We start from the raw sequence: 13,751 nt of genomic DNA on the forward strand, positions 1-13,751 counted from the left end.
TCATAAAATTTCATAAAATTAGTATAAAATATGCATAGAATAGCTAAAGTAAGGGGAACCAGAGTTATTAAAGTATGATGGGGATAATCTGAACCTGATTAAATTGTAATGTCAGAAAACAGCCCCTGGGAAGTTTGAACTGAATAGTCTTAGATAGCTGAGTTTTACTGCATTTACCTCAAATGATGTTATTACTAATGTCCATACTGTTCTGATGATACGATGTTTTCTTTAAAAATTAGGTAGTTGAAAGTGGTGGTCCTCAGGTTTTAAAAGGCCTTGAACAGAGGTATGTTACTTTTTTTTAACTTGGAAATAATTTCCAACCTTCTATCAAAAAGCCAAGAATCGTGCAAAAAATTCTCATATGAATCTCCTTTGTTTTAGGTTGCTGGAAACAGTTCTTGGCTATATTAATGCTGTAGCACAATCCATGGAGAAAAATGCAGACAAACTAACTGTGAAATTTTGGCGGGCACTGCTGAGCAAAGCTTACGACATGTTAGATAAGGTAGGTTTTCATTTCTCCCCATCTCCTGTGTTATGTTGACTGTTTATGTCATCGTGAAATGATCTGACATACAAAGTTTTACTTAAAAAATAAACTTAGCGATAAACTTTTCTTAATATACTGCAGCTTACATTTTTCTTAGAAAAGAATCCCTTGATGGCTAGAAAGAAATTCATTTGTAAAAGGATTGTTTCCCTCCCAATTATGAGAACATGTGTCTCTGTCTCAGAACATGTGTCTGTCTCATATGCTTTGAATATTCAGTCATCTAATACTGTATTATGTTCCACTTTATTCAAGTGAAATAGAAAAATACCTCTTTAGGTAGAGTGTTGGGGGATACTAGAAATATCACTGGCCTTGACATTATGATCACTATTCAAAATCTAACTACAAGGCTTTGAACAGTTCACTTACTCTTAGCATCAGCCTTTTTTCCTTCTTAAAATAAACATGGTTAGTAATGCCTCTCTGAAAGGTTAGTCTAAGAAATAAGAAAAAGGATCTCTAAGTGTCTGGAACCTAGAAGCTCTGCAGTGAATAGAAGTCTGTCTTATTCTGAGTGGATCTTCCTTTTTAAAAAATTTTTTGTTCATTGTGAAACTGCCGTCTAGGTCAATGCCTTGCTGCCCACAGAGACATTCATTGCTGTGATCAGGGGGCTGCTGGATAACCCACTGCCATCTGTCCGCCGGAAAGCACTGGATCTTTTGAACAATAAGCTACAGCAGAATATATCCTGGAAAAAGAAAATTGTAAGTGGAGACCATACACCAGACCCATTTACCATTCTTGGCTTTATCAGAGCACTGCATTTAACTCCCTAGTTCATCCAGTGGTACAGTTTAAATAAGTGTATCATTATCTGAACATAATGCCATGAGGTGTGTTTCTAACATGTGATGTTAATTCTAATAGGAATTGTGATAAGAGTTCTTAGAATGGAATCTCAGCCTAGTGGAATTCTTGGTAATATGGACCAGATGTTGTGGTTTAGCATACTGCTTTAGCATAATTCTAATCCTTTTTTGCTCCAGACGGGTAGGGTGCTTTAGATAAATACGTCCGAAATTGGTCACAAGCACATTCACTGGCTCAACGGTAAATAAAGCAGGTGGGGAAACAGTTGCTTGTGTAGAATTGTTTGGCATAGGACATCCTGGTCTGATTTCCATTTAGACGGTCTCAAACAATAAAAGTGGGAAAATGGACTAGTGTTTTATTTTGCAGCTTTAATTATATGAAAATCTTGGCTGACCTCTTCAGGTTTATCGTTTCCTCAAACTGGTTCCGGTCCTTTTGGCCATTGTGCAGCATAAAAAAAAGACAGTAGAAGAACAAGCAATAAACAGACAGACAGCATTATATACCCTGAAGATTTTATGCAAGAATTTTGGTGCAGAAAATCGAGAACATTTTGTCCCAGTGCTGAACACTGCAGTGAAACTGATTGCACCGGAAATGAAAGAAGAGAAGAATGTCTTGGGGAGTGCTCTGCTGTGTGTGGCCGAGGTGGCCTCCACTCTGGAAGCACTGGCCATCCCCCAGCTTCCCAGGTGGGCTGACTGGGACCTGGGACAGGAACCGTCACTTTGGGTTTCTGGTACATGTTGAAAAATAGTACGTTAGTGGCTTTTTTGCCTCTAAGTAAAAGTTATGTAACATTAGTTACAGACATGATCTTTGCTTCAAGCTAAAACCTACAACATTATCATATCCCTTTATGATGGTTATTGTCCCCTGATTTTTCATTCCCCTTTGGCCTGCTATAACTAGGAAGTGTAGAGGGTAAAGTCCCTCTAGAGGGCCCCATCTCTTTGGGCAAAAGCTGCATCCTGCCACCCACATTCTGAAGTTGGATGCTCCTGACTTTGTCCTTGGCTTTGGTATTTACTAGTTGCGCAGCCCTGGGCAGGTTACTTAGTCTATTAGAGCTTTGCCATCTCTAAAACCAAGATTATACCTCCCACATGGGATTCTGGTGGGACCATGAGTGTAAGGGTTTTCACACAGTGCCTGACACATAGCAAATGTTAAACTGAGAGACCCCGTTATTTTTAAAAATGACTGCGTAACCATGGGTACTGGGAGATCTCTTGCTCTTGGGCTCATAACATGTGCAGACGCCGTTTTGTGGACTGTGCGGTGAGGTGATGTAGCAGGCACGGTTTGGATTTTTTTCATGACTTCTACTCCATTCTATTTCTTCTTAAAGTTACTCTACAACTCGTTTTCTCATTTTAGCCTGATGCCATCATTGTTGACAACAATGAAAAACACCAGCGAGCTGGTGGCTGGTGAGGTCTATCTGCTCAGTGCTTTGGCGGCCCTACAGAAGGTTGTGGAGACCCTCCCACACTTCATCAGCCCTTACCTAGAAGGGGTCCTGTCACAGGTGAGCCACAGTGACCTCAACATGTTGTCTGAGATGGCAGGGGCGGGAGAAGGGGGCAAATTACAAAGCTAACAATTTTGTTTTTTCTTTAAGTTTTTAGTTTCTGTTTCGCGGAAGCCTCTTATTTCTGAAAGCTGTCTTGCTTTTTTAGTAGAAGTTCCCTTTTTCTCTCCCATTGTCCCACCTGCTTGATTGTGACAGTGATACGGTTATTGCTGTCTTGCAAGGCTCATCTCTTTCGGTTTTGCAGAATGTGTTTTACTGCCTTTCTTCTGCCTCCCCACCATGAGATTTTTGGCATTAGGCTGGTAGAACTGCATTTTATTAATTCTTACAGGAACTAGTGTGCCCTGTTTCTAACATGAAGGATTTTTTCATCGTACGGGATCTTCCAGAGCAGGATTCCTCTGTCGTAGTTCACTGCATACTTGGCAGACAGGCAGCGGGCAAGTGACATTTCTAACTGAAAACGCTCCCAAATGATCCTTGTTCTGTTCTCCCATTTGCCATCCACGAGGTTAGGAGCCTTAACTGCCATGGTGAGAATTACTTCGCTGATTCACACACTCTATGGCCAAGATTTAAATTACAGAAAGGGACCACTGCATCTGAGGGGATTTCTTTTCTTGTTTTTTTTTTTTGTTTTTTTTTTTAAGATTTTATTTATTTATTTGACAGAGAAAGATCACAAGCAGGCAGAGAGAGAGAGAGAAGCAGACTCCCTGCTGAGCAAAGAGCCCGACGCGGGGCTGGATCCCACGACCTGAGATTGTGACCCGAGCCGAAGGCAGCGGCTTAACCCACTGAGCCACCCAGGCGCCCCTCTGAGGGGCTTTCTAGGAAGAACTGGACTTTCTCATGGTCCCTGCATTCCTGTCCTCTAAAAAAACAAAAACAGAAAAAACAGTGGGAGTGGGGCACCTGGGTGGCTCAGTGTGGTTAAAACCTCTGTCTTCGGCTCAAATCATGAAATCAGAGTCCTGGGATCAAGCCCCGCAATGGGCTCCCTGCTCAGTGGGAAGCCTGCTTCCCCCTCTCTCTCTGCCTACTTGTGATCTCTCTCTCTGTCAAATAAATAAATAAAATCTTTAAAAAAAACAGTGGGCGTGCTCTGTGTCCTTCTGCCTTCCACCGTGTACCTACATCCCTGACTCCCACCTGGGGAAGAGGCATCTATTCATTTTTCTCTACAGATGTTCAGGGCTGGCTTTAAAAGGAATTCTGTGTGAAGCGCACTGAGCTTTCGGCAACCACTAGCATCTGAACTGAGTTCTGTGAGTGTGCAGACATTGTCAGTGAGTTCTAATACTGGCTTTGATCACTCTTTTTTATATTCCTGTAGGTGGTTCATTTGGAGAAAATCACTAGTGAAATGGGTTCTGCCTCACAAGCTAATGTCCGTGTCATATCCCTTAAGAAGACACTGGCTACCACACTCTCACCCCGAGTCTTACTGCCAGCAACCAGCAGAACGTACAAGCAAATTGAGAAGAACTGGAAGGTTAGATCATACTGGGTATTAGACTTTGGAGAAGGGAGATATAGTATTAAAATTCTTAAGTTTTCCCTTAAAGAAGAGGATTAATTCCTTAATGAATGCATTAATGAACTCTGAGAATATTAAAAATTGGCACATCTCTTTACTCTGTCACTGGTAGAACCACATGGGTCCATTTATGAGCATCCTGCAAGAGCACATTGGGGTCATGAAGAAGGAAGAGCTCACCTCCCATCAGTCTCAGCTGACCACGTTTTTCTTGGAAGCCCTGGACTTCCGAGCACAACACCCTGAAGTAAGCTCATTTCCTTTTCCCCAAATCCTAAAGTTATCTGCCTTTTTAAGAGCCAGAGAAAAATCTAGCTGTGTAACCTGTTTTATTTGTGAAAATTATTGAGAGCCAGATATTAGTAATCTGGCTAATAGATCAGATGCTCTTTTGTTTTCAGAATGATCTGGAGGAAGTGGGAAAAACAGAAAATTACATCATTGACTGTCTAGTAGCCATGGTTGTAAAACTTTCTGAAGTCACGTTCAGGCCGCTATTCTTCAAGGTAGGCTTTCTTCTCCCACGTCTCCTTTGTATCCAGATATAAACGGTACAAGATAAATAGAATAAAGTAATCCTACTTTATCTTTTTAGCTGTTTGATTGGGCTAAAACAGAGGATGCCCCAAAGGACAGACTGTTGACATTTTACAACTTGGCGGATTGCATTGCTGAAAAGCTGAAAGGGCTTTTTACTCTGTTTGCTGGCCACTTGGTAAAGCCTTTCGCTGACACCTTGAACCAGGTGAACATCTCCAAAACAGGTTGGTAGCGGACTCTAGTTAAGTGGACACCTTTACTCTTGCTACCTTACACACGGTACAGTAAGTGTAAGGAAGGTGAAGTTTTTACTTCATGGTCAGTTGACAGACATTGAAGTGTTTGTTTCAGGGTAATGAAAGCGTGTTATGGTCCACTGATGCACTTGGGAGAGAGAATAAAGCACATGGGCGCTAACTGTAGGTTCCTGAAAGGAACTCTAAGATGTTCAGACTGGCGCACTGCCCAGTGACCCACTTGACAGCTGCTAATTGAACTTGCCAAACTAAGTGATCTCAGCTGAGAATCTTCTCCTAAGAAGTTATGTATCCAGAGCCATTCATATTGTGCCCTCATCCTGATTGATTTCATTTTAGAAATACCGTTCTGTTTGTGGTGTTAATAGTGATTTGAATTTAAACATTGGCGATTAAATTGTGAAAAATTTTTTTTCACTTTTATTCTCTCCTATCTACAGATGAAGCGTTTTTTGACTCTGACAAGGACCCTGAAAAGTGTTGCTTACTCTTACAGTTTATTTTGAACTGTTTGTATAAAATCTTCCTTTTTGACACTCAGCATTTTATCAGTAAAGAGAGAGCAGAGGCCTTGATGATACCCCTGGTGGACCAGGTAACCAAACAGAACCATTTCTTTTTGACAAACGATGAGGAAGCCGCCATCCCTGTTAAAGTGTTAACATCTAAAAATTACAGCTGCTGGGTTTTAATCAGACTTTTTAATGAAATTTTTATTTCAAAATTGATTTTCATTTTGAATGGAAGGAACTTCTCTTCACAGTGGGGTGTACTAAGTCTTACTTTTGAATTTTTCAAATGAAAGGCATGATATAAGGCGCCATGGTTAGATTTTTAATTTTCTAAACTTGAATTTATTGAGAATGTTTTAGGACTTGCTGCTCTCTGGAAGAACTCCTGTCAGCTGTTCTGGAGGGAAAAGAGTGATGCTAAGGGTTAGGAGCGTCTGAGCTCCAAAAGGTGGTAAATTTGTTCTAGAGAGAGTACTAGAATTACACCTGGTTTTTGAGCCTGCTGCCATCATGAGAGTGAAAAATTACTTATACATTGGGTATTTTTTCAAACAGAAAGGAGACTTGTTGCTCAAAGTCCTTGTCTCTCCCTCTTCATAGCTAGAAAACAAGCTGGGAGGGGAGGCACGCTTCCAGGAGCGGGTGACAAATCATCTGATCCCCTGCATCGCGCAGTTCTCCGTGGCCATGGCAGATGACTCCCTTTGGAAGCCGCTGAACTACCAGATTCTGCTCAAGACCAGAGACTCCTCACCCAAGGTAGGAACCGTGGTTGACAAGCATTGAAGCTGTGTGTTCACCATACAATCTGAACAACCTTAAAGCAGTCGAGGATATTAGGACCCTGGTAAATCTGCAGGGACACAGCTTGTCTTGTAGAACTAGAGGATGCTTGTGAGGCAGAAGTTTGAGCCTGACAAATTTTTGGTTTTTACTTAAACCCTATTTATAAATAACAGAAGTCCTCTCTCCACCGCAGTGTTAGACCCAAGTACTAACATTTTGTAAATACTTCTAAATTTTGAGAAAACCTGAATTCCTTTGTTTAACCTGAATTCCACTGTTTAAGTGTCTTTGTGTTCCCAGAGACAGTCTTTTTCAGTTTGCCATGGAATATTCCTTTGAGCTAGAGCAGTGTATTATCTTCACTGTAATTTATCAGGCTTAGGATTTTGTGGAATCATGAAAGGTAATAAGCAGCTCACTGGGCTGTGCAAGGATGAGTGGAAATTAAAATCCCATGTCTGAGTGTCAGTGTTTTCAAACTGGTTAGCAGAGAATCACCATTTCTTTAATTATCATACAGGAGCCTCAGAGAATAACAGACCAAAGCAAATTTTATTGAAAGGTTTTGTACTTGAAATTCATAATATTTACTTATTAGAACAAAGAGAACAATGAAGCTATTTTCATGAGCCCCCAGATTTTATTTTTTTAAAGATTTTATTTATTCATTTGATAGGCAGAGATGTCAAGTAGACAGAGGAGGAAGCAGGCTCCCCGCTGAGCAGAGAGCCCGATGTCGGGCTCGATCCCAGGACCCTGAGATCATGACCTGAACCGAAGGCAGAGGCTTTAACCCACTGAGCCACCCAGGCGCCCCAAGCCCCCAGATTTTAAATTGCAGCTTTTTACAAAGTTGCAGCATGAAATTTATGACTGTATAATACCAAGAAAGTCTGGTTTGAACGTAGGTGGTTACAGATGCTTAAATCATTTTGCTGTATCCGAATATTTTTTTAAATGATCCAAAACTAGAAAGAAGACTGGTACAGCTTTGATTTTAAGCTGAATCACTGGAGCACCTGGTTGGTTCAGTCCATTAAACATGCTTTTGGCCCCTGCATTGGGCTCCCAGCTCAGCAGGGAACCTACTTTTCCCTCTCCCTCCTCTTTGGCAACCGCCCCCCAGGGCGGCTGGTGCTCTTGCTTATGCAATAATTAATTAACAAATCTACCTAATCTTTTGTATTTTAAAGGTAATCACTGAGTGCCTGACAACCACTTGCATTACTTCTCATAGACCAGTCACGTGAGACACCCAAACCTTTAATTCTGTGCTGAGCATGAGACCAGATCCAGTGCCCAGCCCCTCCCACAACTATAGTGGTGACACAGGGCTCTGGGGGAGGGGCCCTGCCTGAGGTGACCGGGATGCTCTTCAGCCAGGCCAGCGTCCTCTCCAACAGCCAGGCGAGCCACTGAGTTCCAGCATACATAAATTTGGGAGAACACTCTTGAGTTTGTGTGTAGCATTTTATTTTTAAAGGAAAACGTGGGGGTGCCTGGGTGGTGCAGTCAGTTAAGCGTCTGACTTGGTTTCAGGTCCGGTCCTGATCTGAAGGTCATGAGACAAGCCCCACATCGGGCACCATGCTCAGCATGGAATCTGCTTAAGATTCTCTGTCTCGGTCTCTACCCCAGCCTCCCACCACCTGCACTCACACGCATGGTGCGCTCCCCGTAGGAGGGGGCGGGGAGAAAATGTTATAAAAACAAATTCGCATTGGGCCCAGCAGCACTGGAAGACACTTATAAAATACCGGTTTGTAGAAGGTTGCTCATATTAAATCATCATTCTTTACCTCTGTCCCTTTCAGGTTCGATTTGCCGCTCTGATTACCGTGTTAGCACTGGCTGAGAAACTAAAGGAGAATTATATTGTCTTGCTACCAGAGTCCATTCCTTTCTTAGCTGAATTGATGGAAGGTAATTCCTAAACTACTAAGAAATAATTAGAGTAAAATTCTGTGAAAATGTACTGAGTGATAATGGGAATGTAGATAGAATGGGGTGAGCCCTTGGCTCCCACCTTCCTCCTACACCGCATCTCCTGCTGCAGATGCGGGAGGCGGAGTTCCTGTTTTGAGTAGGGTGAGGGAGCACGTTAGGGGACCACCAGGTGTTCGTAAGAAACTTCGTTTACACTGTAATCACTACCTGTACTTTGGTGTTATGATGGTAAGATCGTCCTATATGGTTTTTCATCAACCTTGGATGTTTATATCCTTGAGTATCCTGGTCCCCAGACATAGGGCTATTGTAGCAGAGTGTCTAGTGCCATTAAGATGGCAGTAGATGAGCTGCCTGTTAGTAATGACCATTTACTCCATGCTCTGCATGCAGGATCTCATTTAATCCTCACGATGGGCTATATGCCATTATCCCTGTTCTCATAAAGGAAGAAACTAGAGGCTTTATAAGAATCTAATAAAGTGGGACAGGTAGAAGTAGGGTTGGAATCCAGCTGTGTGCACTTGTGGACATACGGCACTCGTGCCATCATGCAGCCCGAGGGAGAAGCGTTCGGGTCTTACTCAGCAAGGCCGACAGAGCCAAGTAGACACTTTTTCATTTTAGTGGTTCGCTACTTTTCTAAAAGTACATTCACCTGTTTCTTATGTCCTGGATGAGGGGCATCACCAGGAATTTGGGATTTTCATTAGTGTACCACTACCTTAAGGGCTCCACGTTACTCAGCTTCCAGGTCCAAAACCAAGAAGGGAACCAAGGCAAGAATGGGGCATGCGGAGGAGGGTTCCACGATGCTCTCTGCTCCATTTCCCTCTGGTGACCAAACAGTGGCCACAGAATGCAACATCTGAAGTATTAGACGAGTGATTAAAGCAGAAGATTGGTTCAGTTTTTATTTTTGTTTTTTAGATGAATGTGAAGAAGTAGAACATCAGTGCCAAAAGACTATTCAGCAACTGGAAGCTATACTGGGAGAGCCGCTCCAGAGCTACTTCTAAACCTTGGGCTTCTGGTGTTTCTTCTTTCTTCCTCTGTTCAGAGGTCAGATTTATTTTTCATATTTTTATTTTTGGGTGTTTGGTACCATATTACTTTTGGTACCCTGACCCCTGTGCGGACTCCTTTATAAAATTCCTGCCTGGTTTGTGCTCCCATAGAGCCTCTCCCACCCCCTGTACAGAATGGCCACGAGAGTAAATGGTACCCGGTGTTTGTACGCAGTCTGTGTTTGTTTAAACATTTGTTGGAGTCTTTTCTGATTGAAGTCATTGATACTATGGCTGTGTTTAAGTTGGGCGCTCAGAGTTGAAAGTACCTCATTTAGACAGTAAAACCTTAACTCTTTCCAGAAAGGGAAGTCCTATGTACGTGTGTGCAAGTCATGATCTCACTTATGGTAGCTCTTCAAGGACATGCACTTAGCAGCGCTTCGGACTGGAAGCTATTTGGAATACTTTTCATTTTGGGTAGATGACACTTCAGCCCTAATTTTTGTGTGTGTGGCCACAGAGGGAATTAGTTCTGGAATGCATTTCCCACTTAGGACTAGGATTGTCTTCTTTACCCTTCAGTCTTTGGGGTGCCACAGCAGTGGGCTGTGGAGGCAGGGCCCAGAAACACTAGGTGGCATGGCTCCTCCAGGATTAGAAGTGATGGCATTTCCACTGGTGGTGATCCAAGAAGTACTTGTATGAGAAAGTATCATTTGCTTCAAAGTTTTGAAGTTTTCTAATCTGTCATGTGAAGCAAAGGCTTAAGAAAAATTAAACCTGCCTTTATTTAAGGCATTTACTTATGCCTTTTTAAAAAAAATTTAAAGCATCTAAGAACTTCCCATAGAATGTTTAGTTTGAAAGCCTTTATTATAGAAATTTAGTGAGGAACTGAAAGAAGCAAAAGGCTAAAGTGCAGCTTCAGAGATACGGCTTGGGAGGACTGGGCACTCCCAGCTAAGAAATGTCTTGGTAAGATTAATTCGTAAGTGCTAACAGCTTCTTCTTAAAATACTGATTTTTTTTTTTCCTGTCACAGAACTTGTCTTATGGCTTAATAATACCTTCATGTGTAACAAAAGAGCAAACCTAAGTATGCTTAGATATTAGAGAAAACAATATATGTGGGCTTTTATTTTTCTCTGAGTGGCCTGTAGTCTGCATGTCCTCTGATGTTCTTTTTTTAAAGGGGAAAAAAAAAAAAAAACCTGGGGGATTCCTTCAACTTTCCCAAGTGAAAGTTTGACAAGAGGCAACATAATTAATTAACATGAATAGAAAAGAATTAAGTGTCAGAAACTTCTTCCCTGAGTATTTCTAAAAAAAAAAATCAGATTGCTAGTTTAGTCTTTTTGGTATATGGGTACAAATAATATCTAACCAAAACCTGTAGAAAATATTTCTAAATGCTGGCAGCATATTCAGCCCAGCAACTTAACATGATAAAATGATCAAACTGATTCAGCTTTTTTACCTCCTTACTCCCAAGGCTTTGAAACTTCCTATAACAAGATCTGACCTGTAAGAATTGTACAAAGAACTTCTGCCAACTCACTTCAAAGAATAATAGAAAAAATTACAGAAATGCAATAATTTAACCTGCTGATACAAGTCTGATTTTAATCACTTACAGTGGAACAGTGTTTTGATCTCTGTCGCTAATGAGGGACTAACCGTTAGAGGAGCAGAAAGGCAGGGTTCGTTTGCATAGGGACAAGCAACAGATTGTTACACCCCCTCTCTGTCCCAATGGTCTCTGTGTATTTACCCTCTGATAGTGCCTATTTTATCAACAGTCATGATATCTAATCTTGACTTGATTTTAGTTAAGTCCTGTCCCTTAAAATTTTCTGTTGGGGTATGTGCAGACCTCGGACTCATCCTGAATTCAGGTACACCAAGCATTTACTGACAGACATCATTGGCCTTGAGACTGACATCAAGTTCATTTTAATACGACTGGTTTTGTTTTGCTGCATTTTTTGCCTTAATCTTTGTGCTGTGTTCAGATTTTGTAGTGTTAAATTATTTGGCAATGCTTACAGCTAGTAAAGCTAGGTATTTATCATGCCAAAGGAAACTGCGAGATGGAAGGCAACATCAGTCCTTTCCATTATGGGATGTGATTGAAAGCGATTGCTGGAGAAGTAGTGTTTCATAAGTTAGTTTATGTAGGTGACTTCACAGCTGAGTAATTATCTCTGGTTACTTTAGGTGACTAATGCCTGTGGGAAAAGCAGTGGCATGATGTCAGAGCACAGAAGATTCTGAGCTTGAGAACAGGGAATATTGTGCTCCACTGTATACTTCTGTCCTCACAGCTACTTGTTGAATGTGAAGATTTAAAAAAGAAGAGGCCAGGGTGGGAGAGAGAATAGAAAGACCTGAATAATGACTGGACGTTGCTGTTGCCTCAAATTTCCTTATTCTGTGCTAGACAAAACCACACTGTGTGGCAAGGAACACAGAGTGAGAATGCCTAGTAGGACTTCACGTTATACAAGCTCATCTTCATATATATATACAAATATAACAGATGCATTTTAACAAGGCCAGTGTTACATAAGTCATTTTGTATTTCAGTTTTTGTAGCAAGCATATCAGCTACCAGCTCCTTACTTCCAGTAAGTGAATATCTCCATCAATTTCCAGTGTGTCGATATCGCTAAGCTCTTTAAATCTGTGTTTGTACTCCAGGCTGTGTACACCATTTACCGCAACCTTGAATTCTCTAGCGTCACAATAAATTATCATCTGGAAGGAAAGTACACACAACATTAGTGGCTCCCCTTGGGTTTGCTCTATACAGATGTTCTCCCAGCCTGCTGCTGTTAAACTTCAGCATCTTAGAAGTTATCTGGTAGTAGCATCTTCTGCTTTGTCCCACTCAGGGAACGGAGTATGCTTGGAGCTTCACACTGTCCCCAGGGCCTGAGGCCTTCCTTCCCTCAGCACATTACCTCTGCTGTCCCCTTTCCTGCCTATTGTCCCCGCTCCCCTGCCTGTGTTCGGGGATTGTAATGATGCAAGAAACTGCCGCCATATTGGCACTCACAGAGAAGCCGATTCCAGCTTACAGTTGAAAACCAAGGGACCTGGATTGGGACTTTTCTGCCTTAAACTCTAGGGTCTTAGACAAATCATATAATAAAAAACCAAGTTTTTGCACTCTATAGGATTGCACAGCTGCCTCGTGGCCCTGACTTCCCTCCCAGTTCAGCACCTCTTGGTCTCCATCTGTTTCCCAAAAGCTCAGGCTTCCGTGAATCCATGGAGGAATTCGCGTTCCGATTCGTGACTAGTGAGTCTTTCAGAGATGTCTTTGCCTAAAACTCAAAACAGTGAAAACCAAAAGAAACTCCAATCCCTTTAATTCACTCTTGCACCTAAAATTCCTACTTCTGATAAGACATTCCTGCTGCCAATCAGCCACAATTCTGCCATTTGTTCTCCACTCCCACTAAAAGGACCCGTGTGGTGAACCTGCACTATGTTCTCCCGACTGCATCTTCCCTCTGTCAAGGCTTCAGCAGAGCGGAAAGGAGCAGCCCTGCTGCAAACCCGGCTCCATCCCCAGGGGCCAGGCTGAGGCAAAACCTAAATCTGCAAAGAAGCAAAGAGTGTATTTATTCTTTTGCTCTGACTAGTGCAAAGGTACCTTTGACAAAATCTCAACACAAAATACAGCCTCGTGCCCGGAAGGGGCAGTAGAGGGGCGCAGTGGGAAAAGTCCATCCATCAGTCACCACATCGTACCAGAGCAGGTGGCACACCGCTGCCTTACCAATGGGCAGGACAAGTCTGTGGCCCGGGGAACACACTGCCACTACACAAGTACACAACATGCAAAAGACAGACCCACAACCGCCAAGAAAATATGGAACAACAAAATCCCTCACAACCATTGGATGTTCTAGAACAGCTCATACCAACGTGATTTGATGATTTAAAAAAAAAAAATTTACAGAACTGAAATATTTCTTTAAAGACTGTAGTAGTTCGAGTGAATAAATGAATTTTAAACAATGAGGAACAGAAGATACTGGTTAAAATCAAACTAATGGAATCGAGAATCTTAAAAAAGGCAGGCATTTCAAGCAGAGAAAAACGGATCACGATAGACAATTAACAGTGGTCTAAGAGGAGGTTAATTACTGTTCCTGAGATACAGAACAAAAGGAAAAAATGATTATTTAAAAGAATTCTTGTCCTTTTTCATTTTATTACAGAACCAAACTTGGGGT

The 13,751-nt window shown here is 41.9% G+C and overlaps 2 protein-coding genes across 7 annotated transcripts in view; one reads left to right on the plus strand and one right to left on the minus strand.

Moving 5' to 3' along the window:
* HEATR1 (HEAT repeat containing 1) overlaps nucleotides 1–9,899 on the plus strand; it is a 47,656-nt gene extending 37,757 nt beyond the window's left edge. For both annotated transcript variants that reach the window (XM_032883105.1, XM_032883106.1), the window contains exons 33-45: nucleotides 243–289; nucleotides 388–511; nucleotides 1,126–1,266; nucleotides 1,778–2,067; nucleotides 2,756–2,906; nucleotides 4,249–4,407; nucleotides 4,565–4,699; nucleotides 4,854–4,958; nucleotides 5,048–5,216; nucleotides 5,690–5,844; nucleotides 6,362–6,520; nucleotides 8,362–8,470; nucleotides 9,425–9,899. In XM_032883105.1, coding sequence (XP_032738996.1) covers nucleotides 243–289; nucleotides 388–511; nucleotides 1,126–1,266; nucleotides 1,778–2,067; nucleotides 2,756–2,906; nucleotides 4,249–4,407; nucleotides 4,565–4,699; nucleotides 4,854–4,958; nucleotides 5,048–5,216; nucleotides 5,690–5,844; nucleotides 6,362–6,520; nucleotides 8,362–8,470; nucleotides 9,425–9,513 — 1,833 coding nt within the window. In that variant the 3' untranslated portion in view covers nucleotides 9,514–9,899. The remainder of the gene's footprint in view (nucleotides 1–242; nucleotides 290–387; nucleotides 512–1,125; nucleotides 1,267–1,777; nucleotides 2,068–2,755; nucleotides 2,907–4,248; nucleotides 4,408–4,564; nucleotides 4,700–4,853; nucleotides 4,959–5,047; nucleotides 5,217–5,689; nucleotides 5,845–6,361; nucleotides 6,521–8,361; nucleotides 8,471–9,424) is intronic.
* Nucleotides 9,900–11,655: 1,756 nt separating this feature from the next.
* The window catches only part of LGALS8 (galectin 8), a 39,173-nt gene continuing 37,077 nt past the window's right edge, over nucleotides 11,656–13,751 (minus strand). For all 5 annotated transcript variants that reach the window (XM_032883109.1, XM_032883107.1, XM_032883111.1 and 2 more), the window contains one exon: nucleotides 11,656–12,261. In XM_032883109.1, coding sequence (XP_032739000.1) covers nucleotides 12,112–12,261 — 150 coding nt within the window. In that variant the 3' untranslated portion in view covers nucleotides 11,656–12,111. The remainder of the gene's footprint in view (nucleotides 12,262–13,751) is intronic.

This window comes from Lontra canadensis, unplaced genomic scaffold, assembly GCF_010015895.1.
Source record: "Lontra canadensis isolate GAN:19392208 unplaced genomic scaffold, GSC_riverotter_1.0 scaffold85, whole genome shotgun sequence".
Lineage (NCBI taxonomy): Eukaryota > Metazoa > Chordata > Mammalia > Carnivora > Mustelidae > Lontra > Lontra canadensis.